The sequence below is a fragment of the Paramormyrops kingsleyae genome, chromosome 16, assembly GCF_048594095.1.
Source record: "Paramormyrops kingsleyae isolate MSU_618 chromosome 16, PKINGS_0.4, whole genome shotgun sequence".
Lineage (NCBI taxonomy): Eukaryota > Metazoa > Chordata > Actinopteri > Osteoglossiformes > Mormyridae > Paramormyrops > Paramormyrops kingsleyae.
This window is the reverse complement of record NC_132812.1, coordinates 9,563,797-9,580,127: the sequence shown is the minus strand read 5'-3', so window position 1 is coordinate 9,580,127 and position 16,331 is coordinate 9,563,797. Positions and strand designations below refer to the sequence as shown.

At 44.8% G+C, this 16,331-nt stretch overlaps 2 protein-coding genes across 3 annotated transcripts; both read left to right on the top strand.

Annotated features, from left to right (window-relative positions):
- Positions 1 to 751: 751 nt before the first annotated feature.
- On the top strand, positions 752 to 5,658 carry eaf2 (ELL associated factor 2). Of its 2 annotated transcripts, XM_023826885.2 has the most exons (7): positions 752 to 979; positions 1,428 to 1,522; positions 1,639 to 1,775; positions 1,857 to 2,026; positions 2,495 to 2,746; positions 3,251 to 3,324; positions 5,020 to 5,658. In XM_023826885.2, the coding sequence occupies exons 1-6, from the start codon at positions 877 to 879 to the stop codon at positions 3,298 to 3,300; spliced, it is 807 nt and encodes a 268-aa protein (XP_023682653.1). In that variant the 5' UTR covers positions 752 to 876; the 3' UTR covers positions 3,301 to 3,324; positions 5,020 to 5,658. The 2 variants fall into 2 exon arrangements, with proteins under 2 accessions (XP_023682653.1, XP_023682652.1); XM_023826884.2 differs by having other exon boundaries at positions 3,251 to 5,658.
- Positions 5,659 to 7,210: 1,552 nt separating this feature from the next.
- Positions 7,211 to 15,402, top strand: LOC111851734 (sterol 26-hydroxylase, mitochondrial-like). The gene is made up of 9 exons (XM_023826924.2): positions 7,211 to 8,136; positions 8,805 to 8,995; positions 9,607 to 9,806; positions 10,509 to 10,706; positions 10,875 to 11,038; positions 11,346 to 11,512; positions 11,607 to 11,688; positions 12,748 to 12,951; positions 13,728 to 15,402. Exons 1-9 carry the CDS (start codon positions 7,858 to 7,860, stop codon positions 13,848 to 13,850), a joined length of 1,608 nt encoding a protein of 535 aa, XP_023682692.1. The 5' UTR covers positions 7,211 to 7,857; the 3' UTR covers positions 13,851 to 15,402.
- The last annotated feature ends 929 nt before the right edge of the window (positions 15,403 to 16,331 follow it).

The following is a 16,331-nucleotide window of genomic DNA, read 5'->3' as shown; positions in this document are numbered from 1 at the left end:
CATGCTAGGCAGCTGACCCAAGTTGGCAGCCCTGTAGCTAAGCCATTCATACAGAGTTAAGACAGGATTTTGCCATCAGAGTGGCTCCTAAATAATTGTCCATGAATGAATGTCCATACAGCCACTTTCAGTAACCCTGATTAGCCGGAACCTATCCCCAAAGGCTGCTAGGCAAGGTCAACAACAGACCACAGGGCACACTCGTCACTGACTCATAGTTCATTACCATACAGCTATGTAAAATGCAAATACTAAGACCTTAAATATTCAGAAGGATTAATTAGAAAAAGATTCTAAAATCTTTAAGTCTGTGTTTTTGGTCAGGGCAACGGTTTTATGGTTAGAGATGTAGGCATATTACATTATCAAAACATCACTGCATAACTAAATCATAAGCTTTAGTATAAAACACATATAAAAAACACAACTGGCGTACAATCTAAATGTACACTCTGGCAGTGAAATTCGGTTCATCCTCGACTTTTTAACATAAATTATTCTTTAAAAGATAATTTTCAGTAATTATAGTTACTTCCTTTCAAATTAAACGTCTGATATGTCTCAAACTCATTGTCTACAAAAACAAGAAAGCCAAACGCTTCTTAATCAGAGTAAATTTATGTCACGTGGCATGCGAAGTAATATTATAGGGAAAATCACTTCCGCCTGGTGACAAAAAAGATTCTGATTGACAGCAAGTTTAATGAATCAGAGAGGGCTATCGGGCGGAATGGGCGGGTGTTGGAAACAGTCGACCAATCAGAGACGCTCAAGCGTGTGAGGTTGAGATGTGAGGTGGCGTGAGCTGCCATAGATGGTATCTGACCCAGAGAAAAGTTTTATGTTGGTAACATATGTTAGCAAAGTTCTGTTAGAATGAATGGAGCAGCGTATTCAAATTTCGATAACCAGGAACACATTCTTAAATTAGGTGAAACGTTTGAAAGACAACCAAAGAGTGCATTCCACACTGTGCGATGTAAGTGCCTTCATTCAGCACATTTTACATCTTGGTATATTGATTTGAATTCTTGCTGTAAAGAGTTTGTACCTTGGTAGTCCGCTATCTTAATATAGTTTGGTTTAGAGAATTTTTAATAATGTGTTGATGTCCCATGTAATATTTTAGTCTTGTTATAAAGAGTAGTATAAGGCGTTTCACTGTTCACAAGCTGTTAACTTGTAACCAGTTTTCCTGTTAATATCCGCTGTGAATATTTCCGTAGCGCCCAGGTAGCCATGCAGCTCCCCCTACCGCTGATTTTAATAAGCCTTATGTTTCATTGGTTTGTCAGCAGTTGGTTTGCTTTGCTTTTATTTTCGGTAAAGTATGACTGTAACGTATCTATTTTATCCCCAGTGCTCTCATTGCCTAGCTTTGTATTAGTTCCATAATTAATTAAAATACGTTTTTTGTTTTTAATAAGATGACTTCAAACCAGCTTCCATTGACACTGCATGCCAGGGGGAGCTTGAGGTGGGGAAGGGGGAACAGGTGACCATAACGCTGCCAAATCTGGAGGTAGGGGCCATTTACATGCTCGTCAGCGTCGCTCGCTAAATGAAATTGACAAAATGCATGTTTAAGACATACTCTTTAATTCTCCCTACTGAACTTTGCTTTCACTCACTTTCCAGGGCTCGACTGCCCCTGTAACCGTGTTCAAAGGCTCAAAAAGGCCTTACATGAAGGAATGCATCCTAATCGTGAACCACGAGACAGGCGAGTACCGTCTGGAGAAGCTCAACAGCAACATCGCGGTCAAGAAGACCAGGTGGGTCAAGGGCAGTAGAGTGCCTCAGCTGGATCTTTGTGTGTAAGATGAGCACTGAGGTGACGTGCGCGCGTGTTTTAGGGCTGAAGGAAGCAGCAAGATCCAGTCACGCCTGGAGCAGCAGACTAGCCGACTGAGCCAGCAGATGAAGACTGGGGGCAGTGGCAGCAGTAAGACCACGCCAGGCTCCAGGAGTTCCCCCCCCAAAGAGAAGATGTCCCCAGCGTCTCCCATGGATGACATCGAGAGAGGTACGAATGGAATGCGTCAAGTGCTGCCACACTCCAGACGTCGGAAGCGTGAGGTTGTGGCATGCTGTCAACTTTGCTCAAGATTAATGCAGAATTGGGGCAACCCTGTTAAAATCGTCATGGTTTATTCTGTCACATTCTGTTTCATTCCCACCTTAACATAACATGTTGTGATGGCTTGCATATGAAAATAGTATATATTTCATATAAATAACTGGTGCTTTATTTAACAAATGCTGCAGAGTGGCAGGAGAACTGTCTTATGTACAGGAATAGTTTTCCTGTGACTTTCAACAGGATTTTTGGAAGTTTATCTTGTGTCAGTGTATAGGAAGGTTTATATGTAAATCTTCATGTCAAAATGTCTGTTAAGGAGCCAGTAGTTGTAGGGCTCGTGGGTTTTGCGATGTTGCCGTAAGGCTGTTCAGGGAGGGCCGTGGAGACGTTACGATGCTCCTCCCCACACAGAGCTCATGGCGGAGGCGCGTGAGCTCGACCAGATGAGCAGTGGTAGCAGCTCCTCCGACTCCAAGAGCTCGTCAAGCAGCGAGGACAGCTCCAGCTCCAGCAGCAGCAGTGACTCTGAGGACGAGGCCCGGCGCCCCCCCGGGCCTTCTGCGGGCACTCCTGCTTCGGGCCCCGCCCACAGCATGCCCATCCTGACCACCTCTCACTCCACCCGCTCAGAGGAGGGCGGGGCCCATATAATGAGCACGCTCAGTGAGTCCATAACAGCAATATCACAAGCTTTGAATCGGATCAGAATCTGTCTGTCTGTCCATCCAAAAGGTATATAGCAGCATACTACTATATAAAAGGGGAACCAATTTGTACCTTTGCTTGTCACTGGGGCTATACTCTCAAGGGTAAATGTACATTTTAAGGTACAGAAATTTGACTATGAGGAAGATTTTTGTACCATTGGGGGTATATTAATGTTGTTTGTACCTTGGGGATGTTCCTCAGAGTCCATTTCTGTACCTTAAAAGGTACAATTACCTACAGCTAAGGGTACAATTGGCAGGCCCTTGAGGGTACAGCCAGAGTGACAAGCAAAGGTACAAATTGGTGTACTGAGAGTGTACTGAGGCTAAAGCAGAGATTACGTTGATCTTGGCACGCTACCTGGGGGCCTGGGAGTAGGGGTTTGGTAACACCAGCCGTTTATTGTGAATAATTGCTCTGCTGTTTTTTTTTTACTGTCTCTTTGCCTCCTCCCCACAGAGAGAGACCTGCAGCTGAGCGAGTCGGGCAGCGAGAGTGACGAGGACTAAAGCACAAAGCAAGGAGGGAGTTAGGTGAGCGCTCTGAGCAGTTCAAGGTCAGAGGTCGAGCTGGGGAACGATGCCTGCATGAGGCTGCCTGTTTAATGGCACCGGCACCTTCTACTTGTATGATTTGCCCAAATTTTTATTTTTTATTTTATTTATTATTTAGTTTTTTTGTAATTCAGCACTGTGTATTTGTGCCTTGGAAAAAAAGGTGGAAATTGAAGACAGCATGTAAGCACATGAAAATTGTCAGTAACTTTTCACCCGTGCAAGAGGAACTGGAGTGTGGATGGGCAGTTTGCCAAGGCCCGCCAGTTCATAGAGATGGCATTTGGGACTTTAAGTTTTCAACAGTTTTTAATTTATCACATTGACTACTGTCTTCCATTGACACAACTTGGCCCCCTGTTGCTGTAAAAGATTTGTTGAACTGGGCAATACGTACGTAATCCAGTTTTCGCAGTGATCTTAACTACATTAATTTCCAAGCATCATCTTATTTAATATGATATTAAGGGAGTTTTTAGTGCCTGATGTTAATGGCAACATATCATGGGTTGTTTACAGAAAAAGTGCACTACGCAAAGTAAATCTGAGAAATAAAATTTATGATCATCTCCATGTCGGTGAGTTAATGCATGTGCTGCAGAGGTCTGTGGCTTTGGGCTGGACATCAGCAATGGGCTTGTGCTTTGATTTAATATAACTGACATTGTCTGATGGGGCCAGTGGGACTTGCCACCACACACAGGTGGCTAAGCTGCTAGGGGTATGGTCTCCTCTGACTTCTTCAGACACACGAGTGGAAAGCAGATGTGCTGAGGAGGCACCTGAGGCCCTTCCCTAGTGGAATCTTTGCCCATCCTCAGCCTTTCCTTACCTTTCTTTAGTTTGGGGGGGTCTCTTCAGTCATCCTGATTACGTTAGAGAAGGAAATTTAGTAGTCAGCTAAAACGGTCCTAGTGGTTGGACTGGTGGGTCTGATTTTAGCAAGAGTGGAACTAATGATAATAGGAACCAGCGCATAGGTTAAAGTGGCCCATGTACAGGCCAGTTTATTTAAAAACTGAGGAATAAAGCCAGGTTGCCAAAGCTATTGGTAGATGACCTGCAAATCATTGATTTATATTCTGTTGACGTGTGAGATAATCCATGTTTAAAGGTCATGAAGGGTTTTTTCTCTGGCAGACTGTCAGGGTGGGTGTTTCCCTCAGGTCTGTCCTCTGCTTCTCACGCTTGTCCTGTCATCCCTTGTCCTCGTTCGCCTGAGCTCTGTGGCTACCGCTGTTTCTGTATGTGCGTCACCCATATTTTGCTAAAAGTGGCTTGTATCCCTGGTGTTTCCATAAGACGTGGATCTGGAACGGCATGTGTTTCTTCCACACCTCTGACAGCATCCTGAGTCCAGCCTGGATGGACAGAGCGAGTTTTAAAATGCCTCGTGCAAATCGCGTAGCATATGATTGAGCCACGTGACAATGTGTGAAATGTTGACAGAATATGTATGAAAGGATAAAGCTTTTTGTTTAGAAATGTCACTTTGAGTTATTGATTTTTATGTTTTCCAACCTATATGTGTATATAAAGTTGTGCATATATTTTAGTATACAATAAAATTTAAGTACATTCTTTGAATATAGAGCAGAACACTTCAGAGCAGTTTTCCCATTTTTCCTCATATACAAAGTGCTCTGTGTCCCTTGATAACCGCCCCCCTCCCAGTCTGTCCTCACAGCTGGTTTCGTGCGAAACGCCTTTGTTTCCTGGGGCTCCATCTTGCTAACGCAGCTAATGAATCCGGGCCGCTGTGCTTCCTGGGACAGAACTGATGCTCAGCACGACGCCATGGTGTAGACTGGCCAGAAACATCGAGTCACTTCTGTCCTCAAAGATACGAACGGAAATGTGGGAGGGACATTAAGTCATGCTGCAGAGAAGCTCACAGAAGCGTATGAGGCCCCCGCCTGGTGCCGATGGCCATCTCCCCCACCCTCCCTGAATGTGATATCCAAGGTGAGGGGGCAGAATATACCTCGGTGGCTGGCTGGGGCCTGCGTCAGTGAATCGCAAAGGCACGCAGACGGAACGCTGCTTTTATTAATTTTCCTGGAGTTTTGCGAAGCTGCAAATTACTGCAGTTTAATAAGGTTAAGAGCTGTTAAAATGATTTGGGGGAAAAAGATGAACCCAAAGCAAGTTCTGCTTCTGAAGTTACTGTCAACACACCTGCGGTAGTCTAGATTCTGTGAGACTGCTTATAATTTAGAACTGATTGAATCAGTCCCTAAACTAACATCTGAGTCTAATGAATTAATTTGGTGGGTGAACTTAGATCCTTTCAAAATAAAGTTATCAGCAAAATGATGGCTCCCTTCCTGCTTTCACATTTTCCTGTTAAAGGCATCAAAATATGAACCTCTAGGTGGTGATTTAATGATTCATTTTGTTAGCGTAGCTGTTTTAACACATTCTCTGATTTAACTATTTGTTTTTTGAACTTGCAATTGTCTTGAGTATAATTTTATCAGTACACATACAATACATTTATCCCCACCGCACCAGAATCCCCACACCAAGGGTTGACAACTGCACCACCTCAAGGGGATCCCCCCCCCCACCAAGACCTCTGACAAAATTTAATTACTGATGCCTCCCCAACCTAACCAAATGTCACTTTATATATGGTAGCTTCCTCCGAGCCTGCAGGTTAAACGGGGGCTGCGGTTTAAACTAAACCATTTCAAACTCAACCACCGAGTCGCCGCTAGATGTCGCTTTTCTGCGGTCGCCTTTAAACCTGTCCTGTGCATGGTTTAGCTGCGGGTAAAGGAAAGACGGCAATTAGATACTAATGATCTGTTTAATACATTTAAAATTTATTTCTCATGGTCTCCAGTTCTTTATTTTCAATGGATCACCCATATTATTCACAGTCCTAGGTCACATTTTAATTGGATGCCATTTGGAACTGCAAAATTGCCACTGAATATGTAACATTGTGGTTGTGATGTAATTAATGTTAAACAGCCTATTTCATTGACCTACTGACAAGGTGTATTGTGAGAAGACTATTCTATGTTTTCAGGCAGAATGTATTTTTTTATGGTGGATTAGTTTTTCAGAGAATGGAAAGTGCAATGAAGAGATTTATAAATTAGTAAAACATAATTCAGTGTTTTAAGGATTAGTAATTTTATAAATTCGGATGGGGAAAAAAGAAAAAGTCGACTTAATCTGCGGGCACCTGCAGGATTTTTGCCAAGGTGTGCACCCCCCACACACACCAGGGGCATCAGAGGGGCATGGATACCCTAGCAGGCTCTGGGGGCCCAGCACAACCCACCTATTAATGAATTACATTCTTGCCTACTTATTTCAGTAGTCCATGCTGACTCCTGTCCACCATCAAAAGCACCTTCAATGGGCAGGCAAGCATCAGACTTGGACTTAAGAGCAATAGGAGAAGGTCATCTGGTCCAATGAATCCAGTTTTTTGTAGTATATGGACAGCTGGTTATGTGTCAAGCATCTTGGTCAGCAAGACCAAAAGATGGCCATCCATACACAGCAGGGCTCGGTGTACTGTGTGCAGTGCCACATTATAACCATTATCCCACGAGCCCTTCTGTTGGGTTGTGCCACAGTCGATAACCTATGTTCACATCCCCCATCCACGAGGACTCACCGCCGATTGTGAGAACCCTGCCGGTAGATCATGGATTTTCTATTAATGATCTGGCCAATGTCAGAGTCACTCAGATCTTTATCCCTGCCCAATTCTTCTGCATTCAACATCTAATATACCCCAGACCTTGACACACCCGAGTCATTATTATTCGATCCTCGTGGGGTTGGTCATAATGTTTTGGTTATCGACGTACTGTATAATCGTGGGAGAAAATCACTATCTCGATTTTAAAAAGTAAAAAACCGTGATTCACCCAGAATCATGCAGCCCTACTCCTCTTATTTGCGTGCGTTTCAGATGCAGTTATAACGAGACAGAACATGCAACGTTAACCAAATCTAACTACCAAGGGTATGCACTGTGCCCGTGCCTTAACCGTAATGTGTTTATTTCGCAGTTAACGATTATAAGTAATCCGACACGGGCCGTGAAGGAACATCCGCACACGTAACATTCCCAAAATGTCAGGCAGAGACAGTTGAAGTCGTCGGTGATCGAAAAGTAACGCTCAGAACCATAAGAGGGAAGCACTCTCAGTCGTTCGGGCGAAGGGGGCAGATGCCCCGGGGATGTCCACACACACACGCCCTAACGGAGCAGAGCACAGCGCTCCCGTCTGAACGATAAGTGCAAAATCACTTTAGGAAGTTTGTCTGCTGGCATATGAATTTACAGGCTGGGACTCGTCAAGGCGAACCGAGTAATAAGAGCGACCTTTGGTTATAATGCGGGTCTCTTCCGCGTTGGAAAGTTCAGCCGGGATAAAGGGGAGGGTTACTGCAGTTCACTGTCTTGTTTACGGGGGCTGTCAAAGACCGAGGCACGCTCCCGGGAGGGAGCTTTCTTAATTTCCCCATTTCAGCTGGCTCACCATGTTTTCCCACCTGAAGCGTGGCTGTTATTCGCTCAAGAGGCTGGATGCGCAGGCGGGGATGGGGGCTGCGGCGGCTGCTGCGCTCCGTTACGGCGCCTCCCCTGCCCCGTCGGCGGCTGCCGTTAGCTACGGCGCCCGGCGGGCTTCGTCCAGCACTCAGGCGGTGGCCAGCAGAGGCAGACTGAAAGCCATGGACGAGCTGCCGGGGCCCAGCTTTCTCACATCCCTCTACTGGCTCTTCGGAAAGGGCTATTTCCAGAAAGCGCACCAAATGCAAGTACGTCCGTGCGCTGCGTTTGGCTGGGAAATGTGTACTTTGCGTGCTGCTAGTGCATGTACAGAATTTGTAAGAATTATACTGAATAAATAATACCCGCATATGAAGTGTTGAGCAGTATGAATTACGGGCAGAGTAAGGTGCAAATGCAATTACCTTATAAATACTGTAAAACCGCAGGGCATGAGACCAGACAGCCTATGCTTTTATTTTTCTATTCAGTAAACATATTACAATTAAAGTCATTAAGTTCGGCTAATTGGTGCCGTAGAGTACAGTTGTGATGGTGTAAGTGCCCTGTGATGGAGTGTCATCCCGCCTAGGGCACTCCTGGATGGATGGATGGATGGATATATTAAAAATGAAATGGTTAATTAGTCCATTCTGAAGAGAAGCTTGGATTCTGAGTGCTCTAAACTGAAACTGTTTAATCAATTGTTCTGTTTTCAAGTTATTATATTGTTCCCACCGAGTGCCTGCATAAGAACAAACACAACTCCTCTGTGACAGATCCGCTTCGAAGGAATGCCTGAGAAACTCTCTGTTTTAAATGTAACAATATGTTAATTAAACACCCCTCCTGTCATGTTTTGCTATGTTAACCCGCCTTAAAAGGCCAGGCGTGCGATTCAATTCTTTCAGGAAAGCCTGTTCTTTCTTTCCCCCAGATTGAACACAGCAAGATCTATGGCCCTCTCTGGAAGTCAAAGTACGGGCCGCTAGTCATCGTCAACGTGGCGACTGCGGAGCTCATCGAGCAGGTGCTCAGGCAGGAGGGGCGCCATCCGGTGCGTACTGACATGCCGCATTGGAGGACCTACCGCGAGCTCCGCAACCATGCCTACGGACCGCTCACTGAGTGAGTTGTGCCGTGACCCGGCCGCCTGTCTCCCCCTCATCGTCTCAGCCTGACTGGTGATAATGGGAAAACCATGATGAATGTTGAAGGAATGTCCACTCAGCAATGGTAGGATTAGCATCAAGGTGCCACCAGAAGTGTTTCTGATGAGCAGGATCCAAGTCACCCCCCCACAGCTGGTAGGTTATAGGGTTACGCTCTGGGTTAGATTGTCAGCAGGCTGGTGTTGGTGCCCTTAGCCATACTGCCAGGGTTAGCACCCTCAACTCTCCTCCCAGGGTTAGCACGTTAGCGCCCTTAGCCATACTTCCAGGGTTAGCACGTTAGCGCCCTTAGCCATACTGCCAGGGTTAGCACCCTCAACTCTCCTCCCAGGCTTAGCATGTTAGCGCCCTTAGCCATACTGCCAGGGTTAGCACGTTAGCGCCCTTAGCCATACTTCCAGGGTTAGCACGTTAGCGCCCTTAGCCATATTGCCAGGGTTAGCACCCTCAACTCTCCTCCCAGGGTTAGCATGTTAGTGCCCTTAGCTGTCCTCCCAGAGTTAGCATGTTAGTATGGTTAGCCACCATCCCCATGTGCTAACTGGCATGTCCCCCCACTGTGCCCAGGTTGGGGGCCGAGTGGCAACGCATCAGGAGCATCCTGAACCCAAGAATGCTGAAGCCCAAGCACGTGTCCACCTACACGGGGGCCATCAATCAGGTGGTGAGCGACTTCATTTTCAAAATCGATTGGCTCCGACAGACCCAGGCGGGTGGGACCATTGTGCACGACATGGCTGGAGAATTATACAAGTTTGCCTTTGAAGGTAAGGAGACGAGGGAGTTTGTGGTTATTTGTAGATGAGAATTGCACAGAAGAATATCTACAGCAGTGTAGCTGAAGCTTAAATGCAAGTCCCAATCTGATACTGTACATACCTTTTGCGTGGAGTCATTTTTTGTGTTATCTTTGCTGGAACATAGGTTTTTAAATCTTTATTATTATCCAGTTATGCAAACAGTGTTGTAGATGCATGTTGCTGCAGGTAGCTTAGCCCTGAATGATATACTAAAAATAAACAATAATGAAGTAGAACCTTGACCTCGAACTAGATGAGCTTGTCCTTCATTAGTTATTTGGTGCATGTTGCAGGTTGGTCTGTGTGTTGGGTAATGTCTGTGCTGTTGTAAACCCATGTGAATGAGCTGTTGGTCACCGCATTAACCTTGACTGTTCATAGGTAGCAGATTGTAGATCAGTGGTGCACAGCCCTGGCACTTGGCCACCACATACTCTCTAGGTTTCATTCCAGCTGCACATGTAATTCATATGGTATTTAAATAATGTCAAACTATATTTATGGTATAAAAGTTATCAAGGTGACACCGTCTCAGTGGCGTGTACTCATGTACTTTTGATATTTTCACAAATTTTCTGGATGTGCAGCTGGGGTTGGCAGATGACAGTGGTGGCATGTGTCTGCATGCCCCCCCCCCCTGTCTTTCTGACCTCCTTGGCCGTATAACAGGCATCTCCACGGTGCTGTTCGAGACCCGCATGGGCTGCCTCAATAAGACCATCCCAGAGGAGACACAGAAGTTCATCTTCTCCGTGGGAGAGATGTTCCGCCTCTCCCCAATCATCGTGCTCTTCCCTAAGTCCACCTGGCCCTACTTGCCCTTCTGGAAGCACTTTGTGTCCGTCTGGGACCACCTCTTCAAAGTCGGTGAGCACCCACCAGATCTAGCCCCCCGTCCTTCCCAGGGAATCAAATTTATATAATTTTCATTTCAGCCCCTAGTGTGAAGCCCTTAGTGCTTAGGGAGCAGAGTGGAATTAGAGAAACGCAGCTGGGGCTACAGCCACTGCTTAGGTGTTTCTGCTGGGTGTGCAGCTGGAGATCTGGTGGAGAAGAAGATGACTGAGATCAGTGCGAAGATGAAGCAGGGGGAGCCCGTTGAGGGGGAGTACCTGACCCACCTGCTGGTCAGTGAGCAGATGTCTGTCAATGAGGTTCTGGGGAGTATCACTGAGCTGCTTCTGGCCGGGGTGGACACGGTAAGGAGGGGGTCTCTGCCATACCCTGGGGGGTGTTACATTTCACTGTGCTCCTTGATCTCCACTGTATTTATTTGTGGTCTCTGATCTCAAAGGTACAAACTGGCACCTTTCAGATAAAAGATGGCGGCACACAATCTCAAGGCAAACAGCGATGTGTGTCACATCTTTAAGGATGGCCTCGGGTTCGAGGTCTTTCCATAGGATATCTGTGTTGTCTGCCCTCCCTTAGTAGCTAGACAGGATAGATTCCATCCCCTTCTAGAGGCACCTACATTTCAATATCCACCCATTCCTCCCCCTCCAGACGTCCAATACCATCTCGTGGGCCTTGTATCATCTCGCTCGGGATCCTCTCATCCAGAACCAGCTGAGCGACGAAGTGTCCAGCATCTGCCCCGGGGACAAGGTGCCCACCAGTGACGACATCACAAAGATGCCTCTGCTGAAGGCTGTCGTGAAGGAGACCTTGAGGTTGGCCGCCTTGAGTGTCTGTTTTGTAGAGAGCCACAGCTCTGCAGGGTTTGATCATGACAACAACGTGAATATCCACTCTTTTTCCCTGCAGGATGTATCCAGTGGTGCCTGGAAATGCCCGTATCACCGTTGACAATGAAATTGTGGTTGGAGATTACATCTTTCCAAAAAATGTGAGATGTCTAACTTCCTGAAAACCAGGGTGAACATATACTATATGGTGGAAATTATATGTACATGCCTATTGTAGTAATTGTCAAATTAAGCCACACCCATTGCTGACACAGGTGTATAATTAAGCACACATGCTTGCGTTCTCCTGCAACAAAAATTAGCAGTAAAATGGAAAGTTGTACAGAAGATGTTAGTGACTTTCCACTTGGCATCATCATAGGATGCCATCTATCCAACAAGTCAGTTTGCCACATTTCTGTCCTGCTACAACTGCCCTGGTTAACTGCAAATGTAGTGATTGTGAAGTGGAAACATCTGGGAGCAAGTTTAGTTGCGAAGTGGTCAGCCACACAAGCTCTCAGAAAGGGACCTGATCACCCAAATTAAACACCCAATGTGAAATCCCACCAGCCATGTTCCAACATCTAATGGATAGCTTACCCAGAAGAGCAGAAGTTATTATGGCAAAGGGTGGACCAACTTCATATTGATACACTTGGTTTCGGTATTACAGGCTGGTGTCCACATACCTTTGGCCATATGGTGTAATCCTTTGTATGAAAATATCCCCAACTTGCGGGCTAAAGTTTCTCCAGAATGGTAATTTTTGTTGATTTTGGGAGTTTGCCAAAGAGAAAACATTTGTCTGCACACAGCAAACAGACATGAAGGAGTTTCAGGGCGACAGATATATCTAGTCATTTGCTTAATTTACTATCACATGTGTAATTTGTCATTTTGAAAAATAACAATACATTAGTACAGAGGTTTCTCAATTCACAGCCGAGTTCATTCCACATCATTTAAAGACATATATAGAGTACCTAAGGCCGTATGGTGTCATTTTAAATCAGGATCCCACTGTACTATAATTTATTATGAAGGATTTTGTTCTTCCTGGGTAGTTAGGAAGGGATGGCACAGTGGGTCGATTTCTGCAGTGTTCACTAGCTGGCTGTTCCTCAACTGCTGCGCCGCCTGCTGTTAAAAATGAGCTGTAGACTGTTAGCAGCACCCTGCCAGTGCGATGCCTTGCCAACGTGCTGTGCTGCCTGCAGACGCTGTTCCACCTGTGCCACTACGCCGTGTCCTACGACGCGCAGAACTTCCCGCAGCCGTTTGACTTCCGGCCCGAACGCTGGCTCCGGAACGCCGACCGTTTCAAGCAGCACCCCTTCAGCTCTGTGCCCTTCGGCTTCGGGATCCGCGCCTGTCTGGGGAGGAGGGTGGCTGAGCTGGAGATGTACCTCATCCTTTCCAGGGTGAGGGCAGAGTCCCCACGGCTACTGCCTGCCTGGCCGTCTCTTTATATCGTGGTTTGTTACGTGTGTATTTTAGCAGTTAGCACCTCTGTCCTACACTCCTTACAACCCTAATGAACATCACTGCTGAACACAGTGAGATGATTTCTCCTTGCTTGCAAGCTTCAGTCATGCACCCAAACTACGCACCATGTTGGTTCACAGGGGTCACTAGCGGCCCATCTCTGGCATCGCGTGCTTGATCATTGCTAAAATAGAACGCATCTCATGGGGTCATCCAGTGTAACGGGCAATAATCCAATAATCTTCAAGGGGGGCCACTGGAAAATACTCAGTGTACCTGCAGTTAGGTCACCTTCAGTGAATTCCTTTGTGGTGCTAAGGTGTCATCTGTGTTATTTTGCAATAATGTAGTAACCGCAAGCCAAACATTTGGCCTTCAACTTTGATTGTTTGCCCCACTCAGCCAGCGGTGGGGGTGATAAGGCTCTTCAAGGACAAATAACAGTCAATGATTTACCATTCATTTAGAGGGCTGCATGATCCCCAAAGGGAGGCTCATGAAGTGACCAGGGTCCAATCAGCTTCCTGTTGCTTTGCATTATGGGTAATGTTCTTACTAACCTGATGAGTTCAGTGTTCTTTTTTGTGTTGTTTCTATATTGCAATGTATTATTAAATATCTATCTCTAGGGTCAGTAACTTGGTCACAGGAAAAAGTTTGGTGTCTTTGTTCATATTTCTGCATCTGATCTGTTGCCCTTCCTCCTCCACAGTTAATAAAACACTATGAAGTACGGCCAGATCCTTCTGGAGCCACGGTGCAGCCGATCACCAGAACCCTGCTGGTGCCATCCACGTCCATCAACCTGCAGTTCCTGGACAGGAAAGCTCAGTGAGCGATGAGATACTGTTGCTAACACTAATGCTAACGCTACAAGTGTTACCAAGGCCTTGAACTGTGCTACTGTAACACATTTCCCTGTGACTGTAACCACGAGCAAATAGTATATTTACACAGTACAGTTTAAACAGTTGATTGTAGCATCAGTTTTGTAAATACCTTCAATATTTGGGTTTTGGCTCATTTTTACTACTTTTAAAAGAGCACAGTAATCAAATAATTTTAATGTCTTTGTAATATGTAAATATTTAAATAGTATATTTCTTTCCATATTAAAATGAAGGGAGTGGAGTAGAATTGAGAAAAAGAGATGCATGCATATTCATCTTCGATGACTGTGTATTAAGCAAGGGGTTTAACTGGAGGCCTGGGCTTAGGTAAGACTTTTAAATGTACATGCATTTGTATTGCGAGGTATAGTGTTGGGTCTCAAGATATTCAGGTGAGTTAATTATTAACAAGACGATGAACTATTACTATTAAAAGACCAATTCTATTGAATGAGGTAAACTCATTGAATCAAACTGCCTGTTTTCTGCTCATCAGCAGCAGGTGGTGAAAAGGCTGAAAAAATGTAAAAGAAAAATGAAAACCAGATCTATAAACAATGTATCCTATTTCTAATGAATATAGTGTGGGCAATTATAGTGTTAAATACAGGTTGAGAGAGGAAGATGGAGCCGGAGTTTAGGTGGCCCTCTAGTGTTCATTTTTGGGCACTGCTATAAACTGGAGCATCCTATGATGGAGGTTTAGGTAATGCATAATAATCATAGTCAAACGTATTGATTTACTACAATTACTAAATAGACCTTACAAAGTTAATCGTGTCAAGGCTGGAATTTTAATTCTATGAAAAATGTAGTGTAGGAAATGAGGCGGGCATTAGGTGCCATTAATTGCGGACCATCAAACAGGCAAACTCATTTCATGAAATATTGTCTCATTTACATAATAAATGCATTCCATACATAGTAATCCTGCAGGCCAGGCTTCTACTACATCTATACAAATAACTAAATATTTAAATGTGAAATATTCAATATTATAACGGCTATTTTAGTATAACATTCAGTTGTTTCACAGCGTGTACTTTCAACCAGTAGATGGCGTTTGAGCCCATGTTTTGGTGCAATTACATTAGTGTTCATGGAATATTCAATCTCCTCTGTTTGCGGAACAAAAAGAATTTTAAAGGACAATAGAGCCCATTTCTCTAAATCTGGCCAGGGGAAATATAAAGGTAGTCCTGGGTTAATACTGATCATTGTACACTCTCACTAAGTCACATCAAATAGTGTTCCCAATTCTCAGACGCAAGTACAATGATGAAAATGTCTCATTTTGGGGGTAGAAAGTTTAAATTTTGTTTCAGCTTAGTTTATCTGAAAACTGTGTGTCATGAATCAGCATCCCAAATTGTAATATTATTCTGAGAAGTTATGGCTGTAACATGCTCTTGCTGTGAGATGGTTACCCTTGTGAACAACAAACTGTTATCACACCAAAATAAAAGCAGCGTGGCCTAAAATAAGCCAGTAAAACAATGGACCTTTATACTGAAAGCTTCACTTTACTGGGTGACTTATGCCTCAGGTACTTTACACAGTTTATTGTGGGTTTGGTCTCTTTATAACCTTCCTTATGCTTCAGAGGAACCATAAGAAAGATAACACATAAAAGCCAATTGAATGAGGCAATGTTACATCTCTGAATGTTCCGGGGAATCCTTCTGCATGTCGGAAATCAGTGCTGCTGCAATTTCTACAGTTGTTATTCCGTACTCTTCACTGTTGTACAGTGACTCTTCACTGCGATACAGTGTGGTGTGAGTCTCTTCCCTCATTCCTACAAGAACCTGAGAATGTGTGTTGTCAAAAGGATGGAAAGAACTGAAAGTATCAATTCTATCATGTAGAAAATGGTTTCAAAACTAATTTTTTTATAGTATCAATTGTACAGCCTGCACTTCCAGTTCGCACCACTGCACCAATGAGGCTTGTAGGCTGTCAATGTGCACGCCTAGACCTGAGTGCAGTCTCACACGGTGGATGTTACTGTCATGTCTAGACCTGAGTGCAGTCTCACACATAGTGTGTTACTGTCTTTAGAGCTTTATGATGGCCTACATAGAAAATAATGCATATAATAGATCAGATAATAAGATAATAATAGATAGGGCAGCGTTTGGGGAGCTGGGGGTTAGGGGTCTTACTCAAGGAGCTGACATGGCAAGGTTGGACTCAAACCAGCAACCTTCTGATCACAGGTACAGGAGTTTAGGCCACTGAACCCCAATTTCACACATTGCTTACTGGTTTCACAAGTGCCAACATGCATGATATGTTGAGGGTCTAGTCATGTTCTTCTACCACAAGTTGAAATTGCTGGGTTCTATGTCTTTAGAGCAGGGGTGGCCAATCTTATCCGCAGTGGGCCGCTGTGTGTGCGGGTTGTCGCTGTAGCTCCCTAATTA

Bases quoted from the DNA above. Each gene is read 5' to 3' on its own strand.
- eaf2 (XM_023826885.2), top strand. From the start codon at position 877: ATGAATGGAGCAGCGTATTCAAATTTCGATAACCAGGAACACATTCTT. The intron at 980-1,427 runs GTAAGTGCCTTC...GTTTTTAATAAG, and splicing joins TGCATTCCACACTGTGCGAT to ATGACTTCAAACCAGCTTCC. The intron at 1,523-1,638 runs GTAGGGGCCATT...CTCACTTTCCAG, and splicing joins TAACGCTGCCAAATCTGGAG to GGCTCGACTGCCCCTGTAAC.
- LOC111851734 (XM_023826924.2), top strand. From the start codon at position 7,858: ATGTTTTCCCACCTGAAGCGTGGCTGTTATTCGCTCAAGAGGCTGGAT. The intron at 11,513-11,606 runs GTTGGCCGCCTT...TTTTCCCTGCAG, and splicing joins GTCGTGAAGGAGACCTTGAG to GATGTATCCAGTGGTGCCTG. The intron at 12,952-13,727 runs GTGAGGGCAGAG...CCTCCTCCACAG, and splicing joins TGTACCTCATCCTTTCCAGG to TTAATAAAACACTATGAAGT.